Source organism: Syngnathus floridae, chromosome 15 (assembly GCF_059516105.1).
Source record: "Syngnathus floridae isolate MCC-2025c chromosome 15, RoL_Sflo_1.0, whole genome shotgun sequence".
NCBI classification, from domain to species: domain Eukaryota; kingdom Metazoa; phylum Chordata; class Actinopteri; order Syngnathiformes; family Syngnathidae; genus Syngnathus; species Syngnathus floridae.
The window spans coordinates 9958476-9984461 of record NC_142427.1 but is presented as its reverse complement, the minus strand read 5'-3'; the positions used below and the strand labels follow the sequence as shown (position 1 = coordinate 9984461).

At 51.9% G+C, this 25986-nt stretch overlaps 1 protein-coding gene across 3 annotated transcripts; it reads right to left on the bottom strand.

Moving 5' to 3' along the window:
* Positions 1 to 334: 334 nt before the first annotated feature.
* dchs1b (dachsous cadherin-related 1b) lies at positions 335 to 25775 on the bottom strand. Of its 3 annotated transcripts, XM_088398357.1 has the most exons (29): positions 23874 to 25775; positions 20725 to 21556; positions 20455 to 20652; positions 19573 to 20346; positions 12356 to 12544; positions 11722 to 11953; positions 11419 to 11655; positions 10315 to 11355; positions 10060 to 10247; positions 9901 to 9997; positions 9666 to 9823; positions 8503 to 8931; positions 8145 to 8440; positions 7957 to 8072; positions 7412 to 7651; positions 7221 to 7346; positions 6934 to 7143; positions 6484 to 6740; positions 6190 to 6396; positions 5700 to 6096; positions 5517 to 5630; positions 5243 to 5454; positions 5033 to 5184; positions 4833 to 4963; positions 4471 to 4757; positions 4208 to 4349; positions 3968 to 4139; positions 3475 to 3884; positions 336 to 3409 (listed from the first exon to the last, which is right to left on the bottom strand). In XM_088398357.1, exons 2-29 carry the CDS (start codon positions 21541 to 21543, stop codon positions 1368 to 1370), a joined length of 9873 nt encoding a protein of 3290 aa, XP_088254483.1. In that variant the 5' UTR covers positions 21544 to 21556; positions 23874 to 25775; the 3' UTR covers positions 336 to 1367. The 3 variants fall into 3 exon arrangements, with proteins under 3 accessions (XP_088254481.1, XP_088254482.1, XP_088254483.1); XM_088398355.1 differs by having other exon boundaries at positions 335 to 3409; positions 10315 to 11655; XM_088398356.1 differs by having other exon boundaries at positions 335 to 3409; positions 10315 to 11655; positions 25465 to 25775.
* Between the last annotated feature and the right edge of the window lie 211 nt (positions 25776 to 25986).

The window sequence follows — 25986 nt, the reverse complement described above, 5'->3', positions numbered from 1 at the left end:
GAGGTTAATAATGTTGACTTTTGATTGACAGGAACATTTTTTTCCCCCCTAGGAAATAATGAAGGTGGAAATAATGTGTTCCTGGCTTAAATGGCACCACGCATAAAACAAATTTTGCAAACCATGACATCATATTTGCAAATGGACATTTGGGGACAAGAGTTGCTGGCGCCAAATTACTACATTTGGATTCTTTTATCTGAGCTTGGCGTGAGCGCAATTGCAAATACAAAAAAAACAAATCCAAAGAATTCTCCTGTAAATAAATAAATAAATAATAAATAGTTGCAGACAGGAGGGGACATCTCCCACAAAGGACTTTAATAAAAAAAATGTCCATTTAATATTAAAGGTAAGTGGTGGTCCAGACCCCCTGCACCCCCTTAAGGCTGTGAAAATGTTTTCTTCTCAATGCGGAACATCTCCACTGTCCTTCTATGAGCTCATCTGAAACGTCCCCGCCCCTAAAATTGACAAAATCCTGGACTTAAGGTCATCGTCATTCCCAGAACATGCCATCACTGTTTTTCAACTCTTCAAAGAGGAAAAAGAGCAGACTCCAGTTTGTGTCCGTATGCGTCCCCCGGGGGGACCAGTGGGGGAATTTATTTGCTTGCTTTATTTGCTTTTAAAAAACGAGCACAGTACCATTGAGCTCTTTGTTTTCGGAGGCTTGAGAAACTGCATGAGGGTGATATGGAAATTATTTGGAAATACTGTTCAGGACTTTGCGTGCATGTTGTAATCCTTTCCGCCTAATTGGCGAGCCTTTGCCCCAAAGCCGCGTTGGGCCAAGTGCGGTGAAGTTTGCATATTTGTGCTGAGATGAACGGCATCATCAACAATGCAGGAAGCGCTCGTAAAGACACAGAGGTGATTCTGCTCGAACTGTTTCGATCTGCAATTTGAGCCCAGAAAATTAAGAACAATGTAGAAAATAAATAATCCACACTCGAGGCGCTACCCGGCTAACAATCACACAATCCTGAATCCTAATATACATATACGCAAATACACAATCTCGTGTCAATATTTGATGTGGGAAAAAAAAAATGTCGGATTCGCACTGGCACATGGAAACAATCCGTTGGCGTCCATTTTGTTTCACTTTTAACACTGAAATGCAAAAAGGCGTAAACATGGCGCTCTCTGGCCAGCCAGCGAGGGAACAACGCTGTGAGGACAATAAATTAGGATGATTAAAAAAGTGCATACCTAGATTCAATCATACTAACTCCGATGGCATTTATGGGTACAAAGTGATCGGAAAGACACGGAAGGGCCCCCTGGAGCCAAAAAGTCTGAGAACCCCTGTAAACGCCAGTCCATGGAACGCGCAAAAAGGTTCTAGAAATAGTCCGTGGCCCTCATATTCTCATCTCATGATCAGGACTCCGCTCCAGCGAGGGCTCCCGGGTGCTGATCATGGACGCCGAGGGTCCCTGGTTGACACCGAAAGGGGAGACGGCGGGAGAGCGTGCCGCCAACGGGGAAAGCGACGGGGAAAAGCTGGGCGACATGGCGGCCGAGGAAATGGAACCCTCGTGGCTGATGGGGGACCGGCGTAGGGATACTAAGTGGGGGAACGTCCGTCCCATCGCAGGCACTTTGGGCGGCACCGACATGGCCCCCGGGTGGGCGACCGAAGTAATGAGCGGCGGCGGGTCGATTCTGGCTTTGGAATCCATTTTGGGCTTGGGTTGGAAGGGCTGGCGCCCACTGGGGTTCTGTTGGGCCGTCTCATCTTTCAGTCTAGCGATTTCTGTGAAGACGTTGGCCAGTGGCTGGAACTGAGGGCACCAGTTGAGTAGGTAGTCCCAGTTGTAGCTCCCGCGGAGCTCCTCGTCACTGGCCACTATAGCTGTGAGAGAACCATCCACAGATGGTTTGCCATCCTCGGGGAAGGCGTACTCCTTCGGGAGGGTAATATTCAGACCCCGGCCGACTCCCAGGTAGCCACCTCCCTCGTCCCGATAGACCGGGAGCTGCCCAGAGAGCAAAGTTCCACTGAGACCCCCACCCATTTTTTTGCCTTTGAACCAAGTGCTCCCTTCCAAAGCCGCAGGCTCGCAGGAGACATCCGAGAGTTGGTCGGCGTCCTGTTGAATGCCAGAATCTGGTCCCCTGGCCGAGATATGTTCCTGCATGGAGGAGCTGATGGAGGCCACGCGAGGGTACTCGTTTATCATCCGAATTTCGTCATCCTCTGCCGCCTCGGCGGATCCTCTCCCGCTGGAGTGTGACGGATCGAGGGACCCTCCTCTTGTGTACGAACCCCCGCCGCCACTCCCCTGCTCTCCGATATAGCCCGGCAAGGCTTGATGGAAGATCATTTCCCCTCCTTGTCCCGAGCTGCAGTTTTTCAGAGCGGTTTCTGAGGCCTGGTTTCTGTCGGTGGCATTCTGGGCTTTCTTCCTCCTGCGCGACTTGACCAGAAACACCACAGTCGCCATGACCACAAGAAGAACGATGACGCCGAGCGACACGGCGATGATGATGATCAGCAAGACGTTAACGTCGGGGGCCAGGCCGAAGCCCGTGTTGGTGACATCGATGGAGATATGCGCCGTGGAGTGGCGAGATTCAGCCAGAGGACTGTGAGCTCTCACGTCCAGAGTCATCAGCCGGGTTTCTCTTTTGGCTCGACCCGATCCACCGTTGCTCCTGCGACCGCTCCCCGAGCTGTCCAGCTTGAGGACAATCACACCAGTGGTTTTGTTGATTTCAAAGTACGGAGAGCTAGTGGGGAAGGAGTAGAGGATGATCCCATCGACACCTCCATCCTCATCACTGGCCTGGACTTGACCTATGCTCTGACCTTTCCGGCCATCCTCTGGGACCTCAAAGGAGAAATGGGAGGATGTGAAAATGGGATCGTATTCGTCCTCGCCTGTGACATACACCTGGACAGTCACGGTGGCGGAGTGGTTTCCCGCATCAACTGCCAGTGCGACAAAGTTGAACGAATTGATCTTCTCAAAGTCAAAGGGATTCCTGCTCTTGATGGCTCCAGTGGCAGAATCCATGGAAAAGTCCTTTCCTGCTGGCGAGCGCTCGAGCATGAAGTAGCTCAACTGGCCGAAGACTCCCGTGTCGTGGTCGATAGCATGGAGAACCGTCACGGCCGAATTTGCCGGTTGGTTCTCTCTGATGCTTGCCGTCAGGACTTCCACCGGGAAGAACGGATGATTGTCGTTCACGTCTTTGACCTCCACAAGCACGGGAACCAGAGCCAAATGTCCTTGACCGTCTGTGGCTTGGATGATGACGGTGTGAGTGGACCTCTGCTCGCGATCCAAAGCCTGCTGAAGCCGCAGAGCTCCGGTCCACTGGTCCACGGCGAAAAGGTTGACCTCGTCTCCGGAGCTGATGGCATACCGGACCTCCGCATTGGGCGCCGAGTCTGGATCTGGGAAAGAAAGGTTCTCAATTAACAGAGACCGGTATGACCCGACCAGGACGAGATTTAGGTACCTGTCGCGGTCAGTCGGATGATTTCTGTACCAGCGACGGCCCCTTCGCTCAACGCCACCACATATTCTGCCCTGCTGAAAATCGGCGGATTGTCGTTGACGTCGCCGACGGTGATCACGGCGGCAACGCTGGAGCTCCTCTGGGGCACGCCACGGTCTGACACCACCACGGTGAGATTGTACAGCGGTTTGGTTTCAAAATCCAGACCCTCGGCCAAGAGCAGCGAGCCAACAGTTTGGAAGCCGCGGCCCTCCAGGAATCGAACACTGCTCTCCATATGGAAGGCATAGCCCTCATTGCCGCTAGCGATAGCAAAGTCCAAGCCGCAATTTTCCCGGGAGAGGTCACTGTCGGAGACCTCGAATGTCAAGACTGTAACTCCAGGGATGGTGTCCTCTGAAACTGTCGCTCTGGAAATGAAAATAAAGAACATTACGGCATTGTCTTCCTGGCATTATCTTCCTGGTATTGTCTTCCTTCGACCCAAACTGACCTGTACTCTGATTGGTGGAACACGGGGGCATTGTCGTTGACGTCAGCGATTTGAACCTGGATGGTGGCGAGGGCGGAATGCGGGGGGGAGCCCCCGTCGCGAGCTTCAATGACCACATTGATGGAAGGACGTTCAGGGTCAAACTCTGCTCGTTGGCTGATGAACAAGGTTCCTGGAATGGGTCAGAGAGGCAAAGAGTGAGACATTCTGACTTTCCAACAGGACTAAGTGCTCGTCTACCGTTATTGGGATCAATGGAGAAGCCCTCCTGAGTGGACGACATGACACTGTAGGTAATCCTTCCGTTCTCTCCGGAATCCCTGTCGGTTGCTGTTACCATGACGACCGCACTGCCAGCTGCCGTGTGCTCGGGTAGGGTCACCTGTCGTATCAGGAACGAAAGGCGCCCTGACTCCTGAGTGCTTCGACTTTTTAAGGGTTACACTACGAACCATCGCTAATGCATTTTGTATTAGTCCCAATGACCGATGGGATCATCCTACCTGATAGAGGTCCTGGGTGAAGGCCGGTACGTTGTCGTTGACATCCTGGACCAGGATCGTGATGTTGGCCTCCGCGTGGTGCTGGCTGTCGGTGGCTCTGACGGTCACTGTGTACCACGTCTTCTCCTCAAAGTCCAGCGGGGCGGTGAGCCAAACACCTCCAGTGTAGCGGTGGATCCCGAACTTCCCAATGGCGCTTGGGTCCATGTGCAATGAGTAGGCCAGAGCGGGACCCGAGTCTACATCGTTGGCCGTCACCAGGGTGATCTCGGTACCTATTAACGTGTCTGACGAACGCAAGGACCATGTCAGTCGTGTTCAGCCTCGCAAGGTATACATAATCGAGTAGTATCGTTAAGTACTCTCTGAGATGCGGATTTCTTGTGGTAAGGGTATCGTGGGACTGTTGTCATTCCGGTCCACGATGATCACGGTCAGAGTCGCTGAACCCGCCAGTCTTGGACTTCCTCTATCGGTTGCTGTTATCACCAGCCTGGACCAAGATGTTTGATATAAAATACTGGAGTCTTTCGATAGCATCCTCGTAGCGTTGTAGCCTTACTTGGTCTGGGTAAAGATCTCACGGTCCATGATCGCCGTGGTGGTGACGCTCCCCGTCATCGGATCAATCTTGAACAATCCGCTCATGCCTGATGACTGAATGGAGTAGGTCACCTGACCGTTCTGGCCTTGGTCCGTGTCCTCGGCCACGACCTGGGCAAGTTAAAAACAGTTAAAAAGTCCAACAGCAAGTCGCCGAATCGCTCAGTACCTGTATGATTGGCGTTTCGTATCCCCGAGCCTCCCTTATGTAAGCGACGTAGTTCTGCAGCTGGAAGCGAGGGAGGTTGTCGTTGACGTCCTGAAGCAGCAAGTTGATGCCGATGAAAGAGGTGGAGGACACGGTCTCGGCCTTCACCACCAGACGCAGCCTGGGCGTGTCCTCAAAGTCCAAACCCTTGGAGCTTTGCACCCAGATTTCCCCTGGAGAAGACACGGGTGAATGACCAGCTCTTTGGACATTTCCTTCCATCACTTGTGTTCACCTGTGGCCGAGTTGATCCTGAAGGCCTGCCGTCTGTTCCCACTGAAGATGCTGTAGCCGATGCCATTGCGATTTCCATCCGGATACTGGGCCTGAGCCTGCACCACGGCTGTACCTAATTTACAGGAGCAGAGGATGGACATCAAATTCTGATTCTCAAGCTTCCCTTTGCAATATGTCGAACCTTGAGCCGCATTCTCCTGTATGCTGACATCTCTGGCGTTCCTGGAGAAGCGAATGCCGCTGTACTCCACCTCCTTCACGTAGATCACCACCACGCCCTGCGCAGACTGGGCCGGGGTGCCCTGGTCCATGGCCTCCACGATAAGAGTCCTCTGGGCCTGGGACAGAGTCTCCAGAGGCTCTGTGGCCTGGATTTCCCCGGTCAGAGAATTGATGCTGAAGCCCTTCACGGGAGTGGCGAAGCGATAAAACACCGAGCCGTTGGCCCCGAAGTCCTTGTCCTCGGCTTTCATGGTAGCCAGAACCCGCTGGGACCTCCTGCTTGACACCTCCACCACCAGCGGGTCCTGGATGAAGATGGGCGTGTTGTCGTTGACGTCCGTGATGGTGATGGTCACCTTGAAGCCGAGGTTAAGAAAGAAGAATTTTCATTAGCTTATATGCAAAGATTGTTTTAAGTAATGACAGAACGAGTGTTTAACTTTGCTTACCTGAGCAGAGGAGTTCCGGGGTGAAGCCGGGGAAAGGTCGGTGGCAAACACTCGGAAGCTGTACGACGCTCGCTTTTCGCGGTCCAGCGGGGCCGACGTGGTGATGCGACCTGTTCGCTCGTCCACGGTGAACGCGCCGTGAGCCTCGTGGCTCAAGAAGTACAGAACTTTCCCGTTCACGTCATCGTCCACATCCGTCGCCGTCACCTGGAAACGAATCAAAATAGGTAAAACAACATTTACTTCAAATAAGGCACAACGAGGACGAAGGACGAGAAAGCAACATCTGTCTACCGCCAGGACTTGCAATCCCTCGGCGGCGTCTTCCGAAACATCAGTAGTGTATGTGCTCCTGCCAAAAACGGGGCTGTTGTCGTTGACGTCCAGGACTCGGACCTCCACCGTGACGGCGGTGCTGAGAGGCGGGGCACCTCGGTCCGTGGCCGTCACCTCCAGGGTGTACTGGGCCTTCGTCTCCCTGTCCAGGCCCCGCTGAGTGGACAGGGCTCCCGTGCTGGCATGGAGATGGAAGTCCCCGTCTGGGTCTCCAGCTGGAGCAAAAATGAGGAAAGATTTCAGAGAGGCCCAAGTGCTATTTTTAAAGTCAGACGTCAAGAGCCAGACTGGTGTCAGACCCGTAGATTTATATGCAGACATCGCCCGGCCAAAAACAAAGAAGCAAGTGAGTCGTTCCAGCACACTAATGAAATATTTGGCAAGGAGGACTGACAGAACCGCTCTCACCGGTAATCCTGTACTCCAGCTCCCCGCTTGCACCCGAGTCCGGGTCGCTAGCCCTGAGGATGCACAGCTCCACGGGGTCTTGGTTCTCAGGCACTTCCAGGCCATACCACGGCCGAGCGAAAACCGGAGCGTTGTCGTTGACGTCTTCAACCTCCACACGCACCGTGGCTTTGGCAAAGTTGGGGGGCATCCCGCCGTCCCGGGCGTATACTGGACAGAAAGACGGACTTTGCTGTTGGATGGATGGACTACAAAAATGGCCGTCGCTGTCAAGTCAGGTTGAGTACCGGTGAGGATGTAGTGATCCCGAAGCTCCTTGTCCAGCTCAGCGGTGGTGGTGATGACGCCGGTGGACGGGTTGATGACAAAGCCTTCCTCCGTCACACCCCCGAACGTCACGTGCCCATTGGACCCTGCGTATAAACACACAGAGATGAAAAATCTTACAAACTAACTTTGTCGTCATCGAGAGCCCAACCTTGATCTCTGTCGGTGGCCACCACCGTCAGCACCGTCGTGCCTGGCCCTTGGTTCTCCAGAACCCGGGCCTCAAACTCAGTCTTTTGGAAAAGAGGAGCCTCGTCGTTGACGTCCATCACTTGTACGCAGAGATTCTGGGTGGAGGAGAGCGAAGGCATCCCGCCGTCCTCCGCCATCACCGTCAGATTGAAGACTTCCTGCTCCTCTCGGTCCAGCGCCTTCAAGATGGACAGCGAGCCTGCCGGGACATTAGTGTATTATTTCTCGACGTCACGTCAGTTTCATTTGCGCATGGTGACCTTTGCTACGTATAACCGGCGTCCATTTTTTTTTTTTTACTGTACTTGCTTCTCGACTGTTAAAAATGAATACCGTCTGAGAAAACAAACCGCAAGCTAAAACAATTCGCACCCAGAAGACTTTCACACCATCTGGAAGTTCCATCAAGTTACGACCTGACCTCAACTTCAGTCACCACCGAGGTGAAATATTATTCCTCGAAAAAGGATCGCATGCACAAGTTCATAAGGGTGGTCTACTTACCGGTGTTGGGGTTCAGACCGAAGTGACCGGCGCCGTTTCCCGTCAGGATTCTGTACGACACTCGACCGTTCTCCCCTTCGTCCGCATCCCGAGCCATCACGTACAAAATCACAAAGCTATCCGAGAGAAAAAAAAGTTCAAGCACTTTTTTAGGACGAGACGCCAACTGCGGATGCAAGCTAACTGACCCGACAGGTTGATCCTCCATCACGCTGACGGCGGCGGGCGAACTGAAGATGGGAGTGTTGTCATTTTGGTCGATGATGAACACCTGCGCCGTGACTGAAGCCCAGCGCCTCTGCGCGAGGTCCACCGCTTGGTCGGTAGCCCGGACAACCAGGTGAAGAGACGGCGTGGTTTCGCGGTCCAGGGTCTCCCCGAGGGTGAGCACGCCGCTGACAGCGTCCAGTTTCAGCAGGTTGGCCTCATCCGGCCAGCGCTGCTCGATGGAGTAACGCAACTCGCTGTTGGGACTGCTGCCGTCCTGAGTGTGTGAAGACCAGTTATGCTATGCTAACTGCTATGCTAAAAGAAGTGTTTTGCTACCTGGTCCACAGCCTGGAAGGTGTATATGGAGGCTCCCGGCTGGAGGTTCTCGGGTACGACAACCGTCACGGGATCCTCTGCGAAACGTGGCGAATGGTCGTTGTTGTCTTGCACCCGGATGCTCAGTTTCACCAGATGGCTGCTGGGAAAGGCCCGGGAGAAGTCGGACACCTCCACGTGTAGCATGTACTCAGAAGCCTTCTCGTAGTCCAGCTCCTGCACCAGGTACACGTCGCCCTTTAAGCGGTCCACCATGAAGGTCCCGTCCCGGTCCGTCCCGTCCACCACCAGGTGGGTGACCTGGCCATCTGGGACGGCATCAGGCGGGTGCACGGAGCCCACTACTGAGCCCGGGGGAGCTCCTTCTACCACGTTCAGCGTCATGGACAGCACGTTTGGCATCGGGGATGACTTGGCGGAGCTCAAAACCTGCAAATCAGAGGCGAGGTTAGACCTGTCTGCTCCAATCATTTGATTGGACGATGAAGGTTAAGACTCTGCGTCTGCTCCATTACTGAAGGTCTCAGGGGATTGTGAAGGCCACGCAGCTAGAAAAAAATCAAGCCAGAACCTCAGCGGGAGCAACCTTGAGAAAAAATGGCTTTCTTCTCTAATCAAGAACATGACCAGATGTCACACGCAATTCCTCTGTTGCTAATATTATTGCAAGTAAGAAAAAATGCTATTCTTTACTCAAGATGGTGATTGTCGTGAAGATCTCACCTGTTGTGTATTTATTTTTATTTTTTGGCACCTTTATCTTGCTGCGAAGCAACGCAGCTGGCCCCGGTCACATATGGAAACGTTTGATTCCAAGGTGACCCTCCCTCTAATCTCAAAAACGAAACCCAGGTCGGCCGCCCCCTCCTCAGATTAGCAGCCATTTCCGTTCTGAACTCACTCAAAGATTGTCGCCATCGTTAAAGATATCAGTGCTGATCTGCGGGGATCGACCCGAGTTCACGAAGTCAGCCCGGATGAGCTCCAAGTTCTGATGACTCCGCTAACCTTTAGTGCAGGAAGCACTCAAACAGATTGCCGGGAAACTTTTGTTTACATAGGGCTCGTATTCACCCCGACTTTCCTCTCGCAATCTTTTCGACAAGCCACACTGAGGAAACGTCTATAAAAAGACTGCGGATTTGCCGACGATGCGTGATTACTTGAATCCGCAGCTGGCAGGCGGAGCTGAGGCTCGGCGTTCCGTGGTCGGCGGCGGTCACGGTCAGGACGTACTCGGCACGTTCCGCCCACCTCAGCGGGGCGGCGGTTCGGAGCTCCCCCGTGGCGGCGTTCAGAGAGAAGCGCTCCACTCTGGAGCCTTTGGAGGAAATCATAGCAAGCGGGTCAGATGGTTTTGAAGTGGTCTGAGATCTCTGTGTCGAAAGTAAAGCTTGCCTTCTAAAGAATAATAGATGGTGCTGTTTTCGCCCTCATCCGGGTCTTTGGCGGACACGGTACCCAAGATGGTGCCAGAAGGAAGCCCCTCGTTCACCTAGAAGAGAGAAACGTTAGCCAGACGTTCTTTGTGTTGTATTCCTTCCAACATCTCCCAACCTGAAAGAGGAGCTCTCTGTCCGGCCGGGCGTGGGTGAAGCTCGGAGCGTGGTCGTTTTCGTCCAGCACGCTGACGTGCGCCGTGCCGGTGGCTGTGCGGGGAGGCGTCCCGCCGTCCTGCACGACTACCGTCAGCTGGAAGCTTGACTGCCGTTCCCGATCCAGGGCTTGGCGAGTGCTAATTTCTCCTGGAAGGGAAGGAACAGGCCAAAGATGAAGAGACGAGGAACCACAATGGAAAAGAAAATCGCTCACCTGTCTGCGAATTGATCTGAAAGTGTTTGTCGGCGTGCAGAAGCCTGTAGGTAAGGCGGGCGTTCGGTCCGGTATCTCGGTCCGTGGCGGACACCCTACCAAAACCCGTTCCCGCCAGGAGGTTCTCTCGTACAGCCAGGAACACTCTCTCCTGGCTAAGCTTGGGCGAGTTGTCATTTTCATCCGTCACGGTCACCCTGACGGCGGCGCTTCCCGTTCTCCCCGTCCCGCCCTGGCTTGAGGTCCCCTCCACAGTCAGCAGGTACATGTCCTTGACTTCACGGTCCAGAGAGCTTCTCACAAACAGCCAACCGCTATCGGGCACGATGCCGAAGCCGGCCGCGTCGCCGTCAGGGCGAAGGCGGTAGGAGATGTCGGCGGACGGCGAGGCGCTTCCGCCATTACTAGACGCCTCTCTGTTGAGAGCTCGAACCTGGAGGAAGCGTGTGTTGAGAGGCGTGTTCTCTCGAAGTTCCACGCGGTAGGTCAACGTGTCAAAGTGGGGTCCCTGCGCATCCTGCGCCTGGATGTGAACCACTAGGGTGAAGGTGGAGCTCAGCTGAGGTGCCCCGCCATCTTTGGCCACCACCTGAAGGTCGTAGCGGGGGATGCTCTCATAGGAGAGTCCCCCGATCAGACGCACCTCCCCGCTGCCTCGATCCACGCCGAAAGTCCTCTGTCCGCTGCTGCCCGCCACCAAGTCGAAACTTAGCTGACCGTTCTGACCGGAGTCTTTGTCCGAGGCCTGAACGCGGTAGATGACGGTCCCGATCTTGGTGACCTCAGGCAGGAGGAGTGACTCCGATGAGGAGGGCAGGAAGGTGGGTGCGTTGTCATTCACGTCCGAGACGGATATGCGGACCCGACTGGCACCGAAAGCCGGAGGGGAGCCGAAGCGCGCCTGGATCTCCAGGTCCAGCCTCGGACAGCTTTCATGGTCTAGGGGGAGGGTGGTGCGAATGGTTCCGGTCGTGGCGTCCACGGTGAAGTAACCATCAGGATCTCCAGAGGAGATGGAGTAAGAGATATCTTTGGCAAGGACTGAAGACACAAGAGGTATCGGTGAGAAAAAGCCCATTTGTGGATGAGCTGCCGGTTCCTGACCTGTTTTGGCGGTGGCGCGGACCACTCCCACCGAGGTGCCCCGGAGAACATCCTCGGACACGGTGAAGAAGTACTGCGGCTGCTCGAAGACGGGCGACGACACGGCGCCTCCCACCACGCTCACGTTCACTCTGGCGTCCACCGAAGCGGTCAGTCCGCCGCCATCTTGAGCCGATATCACCATGGAGATGACCGAGTTGGCTTTGCCGTGGAGCGAGCGCGAAAGGGAGATTACACCTGAAGCGGGGCAGATCATTACGGTGTGGCTTTTGGCAGCCGAAATGAATTTCAGCAAATCCGCACCTGTGTCTTTGTTGAGGGTGAAGAAGGCAGAAGCTCCCCTAGGTGCCACCTTGTAGGTCACCCGCCCGTTCTCGCCGGCATCCGGGTCATGGGCCGTCACCTTGACCACAGAAGTCCCGGGGGCACTGTGCGAACTCAGGCTGACCGCGTACACGAGCGGGTAGAAAGCGGGCCTGTTGTCGTTGACGTCGGCCACCGAAACCCTGACTCCGACCGTCGCGCTCAGTCCGCCCTTGAAAGGGCAGCCCACAACAAGTCAGAACCTCCTTTTATACTTTGATACCAGCAATAAAGTTAGGAGACTTAGGCTTGGTTCACGCACACTTCTTCTCAAATCCGACTTATCGTGCACTTTTTTAAGACCAACGTTTTCTTATCTGGGGGATTTGCTCCGAGCCGGGGGAACAAATCCCGAAAAGGCTCGGCTGCATAGTTGAGACGGATCAGCCGCCAATGACTTATCTTTGATCCCCCGCTTGTATTTAAGAACTAGCGGAATCTCGAAATGACACTCAAGTAAATCCTTAACATTTAGCTGCTGTTCAACCCGCCTCGACTTGCCAAGATGGCCGCAATATGGACTAAAAAATACCAACCAAAAAAGAAAATGGGAAAACAATGGTTTGTTTCTCACCCCGTCTGTTGCCGTGACGACCAGCTCATAGGCGTCAGGCCCGTCGTCACGGTCCACCGCCGTTGTGGTGCAAAGTCGCCCGCTCTCCTCGTCGATGGTGAAGTGAGCGGACGCCGTGGCGCCCGAACCCAAGGCCAGCGCGTAGGACACCGCCCCGAAGGAACCGCGGTCGCCATCCGTGGCGGACACCTGACGGAAAACAAAATGATTGACTTTATCGAGGCTAACCCCAGCATCTTTTGGAGCGCCATTGTCCAAATATGGCGATCTGGTCCTGACAGTCCAGCAGGTCTTTGCGGCTGCACGCTAACATTCAGACAACTTTATTGTTGGAAAAGGAAAAAAAAAAAAAAAATCAGTATGGAGCGTGCAGACAAAACATCTGCGCGCCACGTGAAGGCGCTAACATAAATTTAGCCGACATGCTCTGGGCTTAACCTTTTAAGTAAGTCGAGATTTATTTGCATGCCTCGTTTTACGTCCCCCAAACGCTGGGTGCAATAAATACAAGATGAGGACAACAACAGGTGGAATGCGAATGAGAATAATAAAAACAGTAGCGGCAATTGTCATGAGACTAAATTATGCTTTGTGGATTCTCGCAAGTTGGTTTTTTTTCTCTATTTCCTAAATTGGTGATTATTATGCAAAAACAATTAGGACACATATATTTATTTTGTAGATTATTTGGGCTTTGTTTCTATTGCGTAACTCGATACATGCAGATTTTTTTTTTTTGGACTTATTTGGAGTGGTGGTGTTCATTCCTGTCAGGCAAGATGGCTGAGAAGGTTCTAAAAAGACAGACACCTGGACTAGTGAGGATTGATTGCAAAAACATTGCTGTGCTGTTTTTACAGCTCCCCTCGACTCAACACATTCCTCACATCAACATTCTTCTCCCTCCCAATCAATTTGTTCCTCCACCACTGACGAGTTAAGCACAATTAAGGTCTACGGTGCGAGGCGGTGGGAGGGAGGGGGTGATTTTGGCAAAGAGACAAAAGGCAGGGCTGATGATAACACGAGACCTTGGAAGTCAACTGCCCCCCCCCCTCGCCCCCTCCTTTTTGTTTTTCCTGCTGACCATCTCCTTTCAGCACCCCATTACAGCCGCCGCTTTCATGTGGCGTTCACAGCTGGAAATTATTATAGGAATTTCAAGAGGGATGAACCGGGGGATGGAAAGAGATTTACTTCTATATTTGGAAGGGGGATAAAAAAAACAAAAAACAGCCTGCTGTGTAATTAATGAAGAAAATGAGGGGGAACAAAGTAGACCAACAAGAGCGAGGAAAAACATTCAGGAAATTAAATTCCATTGTAAAATTTGTAAGATTTTACTGTTATTGCGATTTGCCCTGAAAAAATGCCCAATATTTCAAAATGAAAGAAAAATCATTGTCGCTGCTACTTAGTACGGCTTTTCAGACGATGAGCTCACTTTTCAGAATCGAAACATTTTCGAATTGAAAATATAGCTCAGCCATCCCGCTAAGACGTAGGCTACATTTTGTCCTTGGCTTGAATGCTTTTCCGTTTTGTGACCAAATATGGTTACCCAGTAAAAACCCCAAACAAGGAGGAGAACGTTCCAAGACGAAACATTCCGCCTTCTTCAAAATTATCTCAAACTGGTCGCTCACATGCTTGCGATGCTAATATATGTCGGCTAATTCGCTCCTCGGTCCAAACAAAAGAGCTCAAGTGTATTGTGCGGTTAGCGGTGGAGTCCTCTAACTGGATTACACGGCGCCCCTTTAACCTCGCGACTGACCCGGGCCTGAACCTCCCGGCCACATGTCAAACACAGGTCATCGGAGAAGCGGCCGTTTGTCGCACGCTAGTTAGCCAAAAAAAGAAAATGGAAGGAAAATTGAATGAGGGGCCGGCTGGATGAATTATCTGGTCTGTGTGAGGCTTTGGAGAAACGACCCAATTAAGTGTAGCGATTAGCCTCACGCTAACCCGGAACATTAGCCTTCTCCAATGTAGCCATTGTTAGCTAATATGACATGCCTGTTATTAGTGATCAAATGTCCCAGATTCAAAATGTTTTGACTGGAAGATTACAGAGTCCGGCTTCACGTTCACTGACATTGAATTCGTCCACTTTGTGGTCAAGTTTGAATGTGGCAGACGCTAACATTTGGACTGAAACGCTGTCGCGAAGCACGCTGATGTAAGACGTGAGCCACGGCGACCGCTTTTCATCCGTGTTTTTGTTCGCGGTCGCTTGTTCTCGGAGGGCAAAGTATATGTTTTTGTTTCCTTCCCTTTTACCGAAGAAAAATGTAAACGTGAAGCCACAAGAGCCAAACGCGAGCCAGCTACTTTGATGTTGAGCAAACTGCAGTCAGCAAAGGTCTTCAAATGTCCAAAATAAAACACGATTTGGGTCAGATTTTCTTTTTAAAACTCTGCTAAAGTCTTGTAGGAATGAAAAAGCCTTCCTAGCTTGTATTAGCGTCATTAGCACGCTAACGCCAACCCGATGGTAAAATCTGTCACTTGGTTGGAGCATTTCCTTGCATGGGTCAAAATATTAAGAACAGCATAACAATGATAAAAGTAATGTTAGAATAATCCTTTCTCTTTGAGTCTTGGACCTCCCGACAATAACACGAGGCAAGCCTCCGTAATTCCAAGGTTTCGTGACGGCGGCCTGGCGCTCCAACACACCAGGGAATAAAAATCCTGCGGCATTCCAGGCCAGTGGAGGAAAAGAAAAAAACAGATTGCGTGTACAGTCTACCGCTTCCTGGCAATGTTTTGATTGGATAAGACACCACGATGCCAAAAATGAATATACCCCCGCCATCCAAAATGGAAGACAAGATAATGAATACTTTGCCACAATTTTGATTGTTTTCAAACTTAACTCGTCCACACCATTCCTCTTGGATAGCTGAGCCCCAAAGCGCTTCGTTAGCACGCCTGTTAGCGGTTAGCGAGGTTAAGTTCTCATCTCACACATGTTGATCTTTTTTTGGCACCAGACGGATTTTAAATGAATGGTTATAAATATTGCACATCAGCTGTCTGTGAGTGGAGGAGGAGCGAGAAGTCTTTTGACGGACGGCAGCGGCTTATCGTGCCGTAGAATCCGTGGCGGTGATGTCATCGCTTCTTGTACTCCTTCGTCTGGGCCCGTGACCCCGTTTTCTATCGCTTCCCGGTCGCATTCAAATAAACAAAAGACACAAACGCTTCCATAAATTAAAAAAAAAAACACATTGTTCGTTGACAAATGATCCGTTTGGCTTATTTAGACAGCGGGACGTCGGCCATTTTGCTTTCCAGAAAGTGTAAGGACGAAAAACGAACGTTTCCAGGCTCAGACTGGACTCGGGGGGATTAAAGGGTCACGGGGGGGTCCGAACGGACCACCGACATTGTTCGGCGGGACGTGATGAAGTCACATGATGAAGGGGGGGGGTCAGGAGGTCACCCCAAAGCTGCCTGGGAGTCGCACAGAAAATTAAGAGCTTGATCAAAGCTGCCTTAGGGTGAAGATTATGCCATGGCAAAAGTATTTCAAAGATTGCGCAGGGCCCAAAGAGGATCGCTCGGATCTTTTTTTTGGTGTGCGCGTGCGTGTGAGAATGCAAAGGCGGCAGCAGCGGTTTGGACAGGTCGCCGTAAACGTGTCAAGTGCAGGGCTCCCCAAAGGCCTCGTGAAATTTCACCCGCCCGCCGTGCACCCACAATGGCCGCCTTGTTCCGCTCAACTTTACGGGTATTCCCCCTTTGAACCCGCGATTTCTAATTCAACGTGCATTTCCTTCCTTGGCCTATTTTAGGTTCTTCAATCCCGCCCAACGACACGCGGGTCCGTTTTCTTGGCCTGTTTCCGCCTCATTTCTCGGGTCTCATTTTGGTTTTGAGGGGTGGGGAATATTTTGAGAAAGTGCTTCCTCCACTGTTCCTTCAAAAACACCAAAGATTTTAAATTTACTTTGTGTCCCGCCACAAATATTGCCGCAAGCTGACTTTTGTTGCTGCGTCAGAAAACGCTGACAAAGTGCAGAAGACAAGTTGACCTAAGGTCAAAAAATTTCAAAGGGAGGTTCACGACTTTAATTATTGCTTGAGCATTGTGAGAATTCTATTGAAATGAAAAACTGCTAGTTCTGCTCTTTCGTTTTTTTCATATTTGACGTGGAAGGTGAGAATTTTCCCAGGCCTAGCAAGCTGCACTCCATCCTTGAGACTTCCGGGACATTGTGCCGTCAGACGGGAAGCGGGAAGCCGTCAGCCTCGCCGCTATTGTCAAGACGGAGCGAGCGGACGTTCTGCCGGAGACGATACGCGGCGGCGGGAAGTGGACGTCTGAGCCCCCAATCGCGGCGGAAGCTTCAAACAAACAGTTTGCGGACAGATAAAGAAGCTGCTAGCGCTTAGCCACAAAAGCACGCCGGCGCCATTTAGCACCTCGCAACAATTTCATACTGTGACGACTCCAACTTTGCTCTCATGGCCCAACAATGCCACACAACATACGAATTGCGCAGTGTTGCCGCGTGAAAGCGAGGTGGCAATTTTGCAGGCCACCCGTGTGAAATCACAGCATAGCGTGCAACCTGTCGCAGCAGGCGGACCATTTGTGTGCCTTCGCTCCTCCTTCCTAATAAAGCAGCGAATGAGTCAGAGTCCAGGCGAGTCCGGGGAGCGACTCAAGCAAAGGCCGACGCCAGATGGAGATTTTCTCTGTCACGCCATTTAGATCGGCGCCGATTATTCACCGCTGCCCGCTTCCTGTTGCGGCCGCCAACAGTAACGCACCGTGTGTTTAATACGTCGTATTTAATGGTTGGTTTCATTTCAAGTTGCCACGGAGACCGAGCGTGCGGCCGTGGCACAGTCACCGAGCGGACGGATGAAAGCAAAAAAATGAAATGTAAGTGAAAAAACAGAAAGTGAGGAGGGAAAATATGTCACAGTCCTACAGATGCTACATTTGGACACGGTGACTTTTGTATCCCCAGAGGTTGCAAAACTACTCACACCCTGTCCTCCATTCTTTGAGACTAACCTTTCGAGCAGAATATTGAGTCACCGCACAAAATTAGCGACCAAAAGAAGGACCACAAAACAAACTATGAGCGATGCTAACGCTGCCAAATGAAAATGCTAACTTAACAAAAGCTAACAACTGTAAATCACAATTAAATGAGGGAAAAAAAAAGCCATGCATGGGGAATAAAAACATTTAAATAATAATACATGCAATAATTCCAAATAGTAATAATAATAGGGAATGCCAAGAGACTAACAAAAAAATGCTTGCTTAACAAATACTAACAGAAAATTACAATTAAATGAGGGGGGGGGAATATATTGCTCTCTTAGTCATGTTTCTCTGCAATTGTTAAAAAGTGACGCAGAGTAGAAAGTACACATATCCATTTTACACACACACACACACACACACACACACACACACCCCAGTGATTGTTAGCAGATGATGTGGGGGAGGGTGGATGTTCGGTCGCCCATTCATCCACGTTTTTACGCTCTGACAGACAAAAGATTGCACCGACTTTTACCTCATTGTGTGTGCGTGTGGGGGAGACATTTTTTCCAAACATGTTTAAGTGAGGCTGGAAAGGGACTCGTGCCTAACACACGCCCCCCCCCCCCTGTTTCAGTTTTTGAAAAGCAGCTGTCGTGTGTGTGCGTGCCGAATTCAATCCGTATTTAATTGGATCGTTTAGGAAACAAAAGGCTCGAGCCACTGCTGTCATGTAGGCCACATTTAATGCTAACATTAAATTTATTAGATGTCGTCTAGAATATATATATATATATATCATAAAAAATGAAAACAACGAGAATTCATCTAATTCGGATGAATTTGTGAGCAAGTCAAGTGGTTGACAATATGGCCTGCAAACTCACGGACCGACGTTCGATCACTCTCGTCCAAAATACTCCCACAGTCCCCACGCGACACTTATGGTGACCTCATTTCAAATTATTCAAAGAAAAAAATGCAATAATACTGTCCATCATGTCTTATCATAAAATACACACAGGGCCGAAACCCCCCTTAAGACCCCCTATCAGGACCGTCTCTCCCTTTTTCCTCTCCCTGTCGTCCTTAGAGACCGGTTGCCATGGTTACGGCTGAAGGATGACTCCAACCTATTGAAAGATGGCGCACCCCAACCCTTGCACATGCAAACACACACACACACGTGACATCATTGCAGACGTCCTTCACAGGAGCCACAGGGTGACAAATGTTGGAGCCCCCCTCACACACACACACACACACACGTGGGAGTGGAAGGTAGTGATGAAGTGGCCCCTCCCGTCCTCCTTCGCCCATCTTTCCTCACCGCATCGCCATGGCAACCGTCATCCCTTTGCGTTCCATTCACCGATACGTCTCCAGCGGGAATGGGGATTAAGAAAATTCCCGTGTGTGTGCACGCTAATGCATGAGACGCCATCAATAATTCATTTTTTTTTTCTTGGATAACAATCTCAAACCATTAAACAGACACCAAGAAAATAAAGATGTAATATTTCAATTTGAAGTTGGATTTTCTTCAAGAAAAAGTCAGACAATCCCGAGATAATTGTGATTGTCGAGAGCATTTCGCTTGGTGGCTTTCAAAACGGGATCCCAAATCTCTCGCAGCTGCCAAGCGCGCCTACACATGACACGCGCGCGTCGACTTTTGTGAGTTTTCCGACGACGGCGCCGAGCCCGTCCCGCCCCCGGCGGCCGGACGAGCAACAGCTGCACTTGAAATCATCAGCCGGACGCCAGATTGCATTTCACTCTCAAGAACCTATTAGCATATTAGCATTAGCCTTCCTTAGACTTTGATTTCTTGGTTTTTTTTTCCAAGTGATGTGGCGAGTCGGATGCGGCCCTGACTTTGACCCGTAGAGATGTTTCACGGATTTAGGCCGTTCCTCACAAAACCAAGTCACGCTACGGGCGGAAGACGCTCAGCCGCTACTCTACGATTTTATTGCTGCAACAAAAAGCTTCTAAGTTGCTCTTTCATTCTCACGACCTCTACCTTCTCAGGATGTCAGATGCTTGCACGCAAATATCAGCACACACGTTGCTGGGAAACACTTGGGAAGCCAAAAGGTGGGGGGGACGGGTTCAATGACTGGCTAGTCAGTACAAAAACTGTTCTATGCAAACAGGAGCAAGAGAAACCAGCAGCATTAGCAAGAAGGTCTTACTGTACCTGGAGGAAGCAGGTCCCGGGCGGGGCGTTCTCCTCAAGGGTGGCGTTGTAGAAGCTCTTGGAGAAGACGGGGGCGTTGTCGTTGTCGTCCTGCAGCACCATGTCCACCCGAGCCGTGGACGACAGCGGCGGCCGCCCGCCGTCCGTCGCCACCACCGTCACGCTTGGCGACGGCTCCGACTCGAAATCCAGGACGGCGGCCGTGGTGATGATCCCCGTCACCGCGTCCACGGAGAACCAGTCCGAGCGAGAGTTCTTGCCCTTCAGGAGACTGTAGCGGATTTCTCCGTTGGGACCCTGGTCCTTGTCCCGGGCGGTGACTTGAAGGACAAAAGATCCCGGGTAGACGGCCTCGGGGATGGTCTGTCTGTAGGTCCGCTGGTCGAACAAAGGTGGATTGTCGTTGACGTCCGTCACCCGGATGGTGAACGACGACTCGGCCCGCAGCGGGGGCGTGCCCGAATCGGTGGCCATCACCCTGAGGTCGTAGGAGTCGCGCTCCTCTCGGTCCAGAACCTGGTCCACGTAGATCAGGTAGATGATACTGTCCTTGGTGGTGAGAGCAAACTTTCCATCGCCGCCCTCCAACGACACGTTGACGTTGGCGTACTCGCCGTAGTCCGGGTCGGTGACGGAGATGCGGGCCACGTACTGGCCCGGTTGGGCGCCCTCTGAGATCTTGGGCGAGCCGTCCTCGCTCAGGAAAATGATGGTCATGGTGGGCTGGTTGTCGTTGTAGTCGCGAACGTGAATGGTCACAAAAGCGTTGGTCACCTGGGGAAGGAAGAGAAACATTTATCGGCACGCGTTCAGGAAAAACCTCAACTCTCGGACTTTGGCATCAGTCAGCCGGTCTGTCCACTGTTTGTGTGTGTGTCCTACCTCCGGGTGGCTGGCGTTGTCCCTGGCCTGGACCACCAGCTCATGGACTCTCTTAAGCTCATAGTCCAGTGGTCTGTTGAGCGTGATGACTCCGGACTTGAGGTCAATTACAAAGTAGCGCTCGGGATCACTTTGTCGCCGGTTGATCTCGTAGAGGACCAAGCCGTTGTCCCCCTCGTCCTGGTCTGCGGCAAAGACCTGCAACAAAATATTCTACCTGAACCTCACGTGTCTGGATGGAGACGCATTTTCAGACAAAAGCCGACCGACCTGCAGGATGCTGCTTCCTTGGGGGAGACTCTCGGAAATGATGGCGTGGTATCGGCTCTGGTTGAAGACCGGTGCGTGGTCGTTGACGTCCGTCACAGCCACCTCTAGAGTCATGGAGCCCGCCCTCCTGGGCGAGCCCCCGTCAAAGGCCTCGAGGACCAGGGTGTAGGTGGAGCGCTTCTCCCGGTCCAGGGGTCCATTGATGACCAGGTCCAGATACAGCGCCTTGTTGGCTGCCCTCTTGGACTCCAAACGGAACACCTGACCAACGTTCCCCTCCCGAATGGAGTAACCCTGCGTAGTGAACTGGTCCTTGTCGGCGTCGCTGGCCGGATCCAGGGAAAACCGGGTCCCCGTGGCCGTATGCTCGGGGATCTTGAGGTGAGCTTTGCTTTTGGGAAACTCGGGCGCGTGGTCGTTGATGTCATTGACGGTGATGGCCACCTCCACCGTGACGCCCGTCATGGTGACGGCAATGAAGCTGTAGTGGTCTCTCTGTTCGCGGTCCAGGCGGCGCGCCGTGGTGATGATCCCGGTGGTCTCGTCGATGATCAGGTCGCTGTCCACGCCCGACCTTTCGTGGTCTGAGATGAAGTAGAGGCTGGTCGACTCGCCCGGCGGCAACCCGGCGCTGATGTCCCCGACGACGGTGCCCGCCGGCTGCTCCTCGTCCAGTTGGAGCTCCAGCGCCCCCGAGACGGCGGCGGGGGACCATAGCAGGACGAGAATGACGGCGAAGAAGACGGGCGGTCGCCAAAGAAGAGAGCGGAAAGACGAGCCACCGGGCCGTCGTCGCGACCCTTTGCTTCTCAGAGACATGGCTCAGCTACACCTGGACACCCAAGACAAAGCAGATGTTTCAAGAACCTGATTTTGGGCTATTGGGTTGGAATATTTATGGAGTGATCAAAGCGGGATGGCGGAGCTCAAACAGGGCTGCGTCGCCTCCACCATTAGATATGCTTGACATACACATGCTGTCACGCTACACGTCGCCACGGGTCGGCACCAGTCGGCGGGAAATCCTTCCAATCAAAACACGCCGCCATGACGGCGAGTGTCGGCCGCCCGGGGGCCATTCGCTCCCGGCGCTCAAATAAAATTTGGACGCTGAGCGCCAGGAATGTCCCGCACATCTGCCATGCTAACACGCTAATGGCTAACTTAGAAGATAAAAATGTTTGAGAAAATCAACTTTTAGTTTTAACAATGCTGAAATGTGTGAACAACAAAAATGCACGACCCATAATGAAGAATCATCAAAAGTTTTCTTGTCTTACTTTCCTTGGCAACCGTATAAACAGAAAAAAGAATATCCATTAAGAAGACAAGACCCTTTCTCCTTGAGATATATTGCTAGAAAATAGAAAGTGTGATTTACTAGGCAGGCTTCCCTCTGACCGCGAACTCATGCGCTCGTTTTAGCAGCCCCCCAAGGAGGCTCCATTAATAATCCGGCGATGGCTCCCTCGGGGACACGTGAAGCCGCCCCTCCGTCACGCCGGCTGACCTCTGCATCTGGAAGCCGCCGACACGGCCGAGCTTCTGGCTTTGACGAGCGTGGCGGTAAAAGTATCGGTGAACGGTGTCGGCGGCCTTCGCGAGGACTCGATAGGTTGGAATGAGTCTGGTACCGGCCCAATACCTGGGATTTCTGCTCGCCTGTCCCGATCCGGCGTCCGTCCACTTAAAAAATGGACACATGCCTGCTCGGTTTTGAGCTGGCGAGCGCAAGTCGAGCCTTCATGAAAAACCCATGAGGAGACATTCGATCCGAGTCCAGTCGTCGCCTTGCTAGGAGCAGCACTCCAAGTGTTCAGTTTGAACCATTTGGAGAAAGTCATTTATTTCCAAGCCGTATGTGCGTCTCAAATTGTTACTCTCTTTTCTTTCCAATTTGTCTCGTGAATAGACTTATGTCTGCTTTTCTCCAGCTGGCTTGACAAAGGCCGATCGGATGGCCACCGCGGCGACGAGCGGCAGCTGCCATGGCAACGGCGCATCCCCCGAGGAGCGACGCTAATGAAACGGGGAATTCTCATCGATCGACCGGGAGGAAGGACGACCATCCTCAACGGCGCACGCCGCCAATACTAAACGAGCCTTTGCTCGAAAAGTGCAAAAAGTGGTTTGCTTATATATTGCACATGCAGGCTGAATAAAATTCCATTTAAAATATAAATAAATAGCAGCAAGCACTAACATAAGCCCATCTTGCTATAAATACAACCGACTCAAATCTGCACTATTGTTTTTGTGCACACACACAAACACACACACACGTGTGCACAAATAGGCCCGTGTTGACTTTAGCCGATAAGCTCCAGACCAACACTCCAGGCCCATGTCCTCTGTCTTTTAAGACATTCTTAAATACCGTTAATTGTGTCCAAGAGCACATTGTGCTGTAGGTGGCGCTGCACATATCAATTTGAGTGACAGGCCAGCTTCAACCAGGCCGACTAAACAAACGAGGCTGCTGCAGTAGGGCACGAAGCTCACGCCCTGATCATTTTCTTCAGATACTTTTGTCCAAAGAGTCCAGTATGTTCTTTAGTTGTCCTACTACTTTTCACCCTATCCTGTTTTTCACTTCCTGTTCCAAAACTTTTGTCCAAATCTGTTTTTCACTTGCTAACATTTTTTTCCTGTCCCTGTCCCAATACTTTTGTTCATCATGTCCATAAACTTCTCCACTTCCTGCAGGTGTCTCAATACTTTTGTCCTTTGTGTCACTTGCTTCCATTTATCTGAAGACTTTTTCCCCAGACTGCTGTCCTAATACTTTTGTCCGTCTGTTCCATCTGCTTCATATTCTACGTTCGTCCTCTGCTTGGCCCCATTTTTGGATTGTCCACTTCTTCACGTACTGGAAGATTAAATATGCATTCACCACCAATTAATGGAGCTCACGCGGAAGTATTGATTTATCGGATTCGCAAACGAACCGTTTTTTGGTCCTGCGTAAAAGCCAAGGGCACCCAAACGGAATCTTTCATTGATACCAACCCATTGACGAGACGACAGCTTGCACCCCCCCCACCGAAAAAAAAAAATCACGTCAGCATGCTGCACACCGGCACATGGAAGCTGTGCATTGTGCAAAACGAGTGCATGTATTGTATGCGCGTGCGTGTGCTCAGACTTACATTCATTGGAAGGACATGCACGCGCACGCGCCTCTGGCTGGTGTCCCCGATGTAAAGCTGATTGCGATGCAGAAAAAGGACGCATTCACACGAGAGGGGAAGAAAATAGGGCAATTCCATAAGAGTTCTTCCGTCCTTCTTGCTTGCGCGCGCGCGTGCGAGTCAGGTGAGAGCGCGCACGTCGCCAATCCTCGGGGGTTTGTTTTGCTTTTGTTTGAAATCCGTGCTGCACGAGCATCCACACTGGAGCCGAGTGAGGTTCGCCGACCGGCTGACTGCTGGAGCCCACTCCCACCACTCCTTCTTCTCCTCCTCCAGCAGCAGAACCACGCCCTCCTCCCCCTCCCTCCCCACTTTTTTTGGGGGGGATGCGGTTGTAGAGGAAAAGAAAGAAGGGAAGGAACGGAGGGACTTTGGCTCCCAACTCTGGAACGTGCAAGAGACAAAAGGATGCTCTTGAGCAGTCAAAGCAATGGCGGAGCTAGGAGGTGGGGAGGCAGGGGCACTGCCACCCCTTGAAATAATTTGAATTTCAGTGAGTTTGAGAGGATGAACTCACGTTCCAACGTGAAATTGGGTAGACATCTCAACCACGAGTAGACCCAGCAAAAAGTCTGAAGTAGCTAAAACTTGGTAGGCAGCATTATAAGTCTCGAGAAGCCAAACACGCTCCAAAATTAGACTGCAGTGATTTATTTTGGATGCCGGGCCATAAAACACTGGGAGAAGTCAGTTCCATAAGAAGATAGCTTTCATGTTCTTTCCATGCGCTTCCTCACAGGGCCGCCGCTCGCCCGGCCTCCGCACTTCCTCACAGGGCCGCCGCCGCCGCACTTTTACGTGTGTAAATGCGTCACATGTGTCCGCATGGACACTTGCCACGAATTTGCAATTTCTCAACACCAGGGTAAGTAGCAGCAGATGGCGAAGGCCCGGCACATTTGGCGGCGGCGGCCCCCCCACGGCGACACACGCAAATATGTCCCGTCGTAAAATAAAATATCACCACACGCCGACATACACACGAGCCTTCGGTCGGTCCCCGATTACGTCTTTCGAACTGCAGCTGCGACCGCCGGGGCAAAAGCGATTAAAGTTGGAATTTGTGAGCTGTGCATGTGGGGAGCGTGAAGAAGCATCTTGGCGGCATCTTCGATTATCTGGTCTGCTGCATTTTTCACAGAGCGGCAGACAGCGTAGCAAGCCGACACTTTTTTTCACCCAACTTTGCTGCCATGGTCAAATACTTTAAATTTCAATCTGGTAATAAAAGTCCCCAAAGAATCCAGGGAACTCTCCAGTTTGTTGCGGATGGACAAAATGGCTGACAATGCTAGATTGGAACACAGAACCTGCTAGTCCCAAACTTTTCTCCACCGATACTGGCAGCTGCAAGCGCCTGGAGAATTCAACCCCCTCTCCCTCCTCCTCGCGAACACGCAGATGACAGGCACACCTTTCCTGTGCGGCAGGATGGGACGCCGCCAAGTCAGGAAGGAATGGTCGCTCAATCAAAGCTTCCGTTCTCAGAGAGAGGAGGAAAAAACAGCGCGGAAGCTTCTTGCAAGGTTGCCACTGGCGGATGGTGTACCTAATAAAGTGTCTGTCGGTTCTTATCAAGCAGGATTTTGCAAAGGTTGCGACGCAAGACTGAGGACTTCCTCGGAGCACCTCCGGGTCAAAAATCCATTCAGGGCTCTCACGTCAGTCAGCAGCTTAGGAGCGCGCTTCCTTGTCGGCTGGGTCGCGGCCTCAAGCTGTGACGGTAGCGAGTCCGACCAAACAGGAAGTGGGCTCGATGGAGAACTTCCTGGATGGCCCGTTTGACGGCCACCTTTTGCCACGGGAGCTTCCTCAACGCGACTATGCGTGCACGTCCTGCGCTTCCCTCCCACCTGCTTCCTGCTGGGAAAGTCAGATGTGACTTGGCGTCACGGATGAGACGCTGATTGGCCAGTCCGTATTTCCAACCAATTACCAGACTGCCCTGAGTGCGCGTGCGTGCAAGCCTGCTAATTAACTTGTCGAGCTCCTTCAAGAACCGCACTTGAAGTGGCGGTGAGGTATAATCTTGCAATCCAACAAGTGCGATAAAATAGTCACAAGGTAAGTC

Coding starts and splice junctions, on each gene's coding strand:
- dchs1b (XM_088398355.1), bottom strand. CDS start 21,543: ATGTCTCTGAGAAGCAAAGGGTCGCGACGACGGCCCGGTGGCTCGTCT. Junction 4,758..4,832: donor AGAAATCCGCATCTCAGAGA/GTACTTAACGAT, acceptor TGCGTTCGTCAG/ACACGTTAATAGGTACCGAG. Junction 3,885..3,967: donor TTCCACCAATCAGAGTACAG/GTCAGTTTGGGT, acceptor TTTCATTTCCAG/AGCGACAGTTTCAGAGGACA.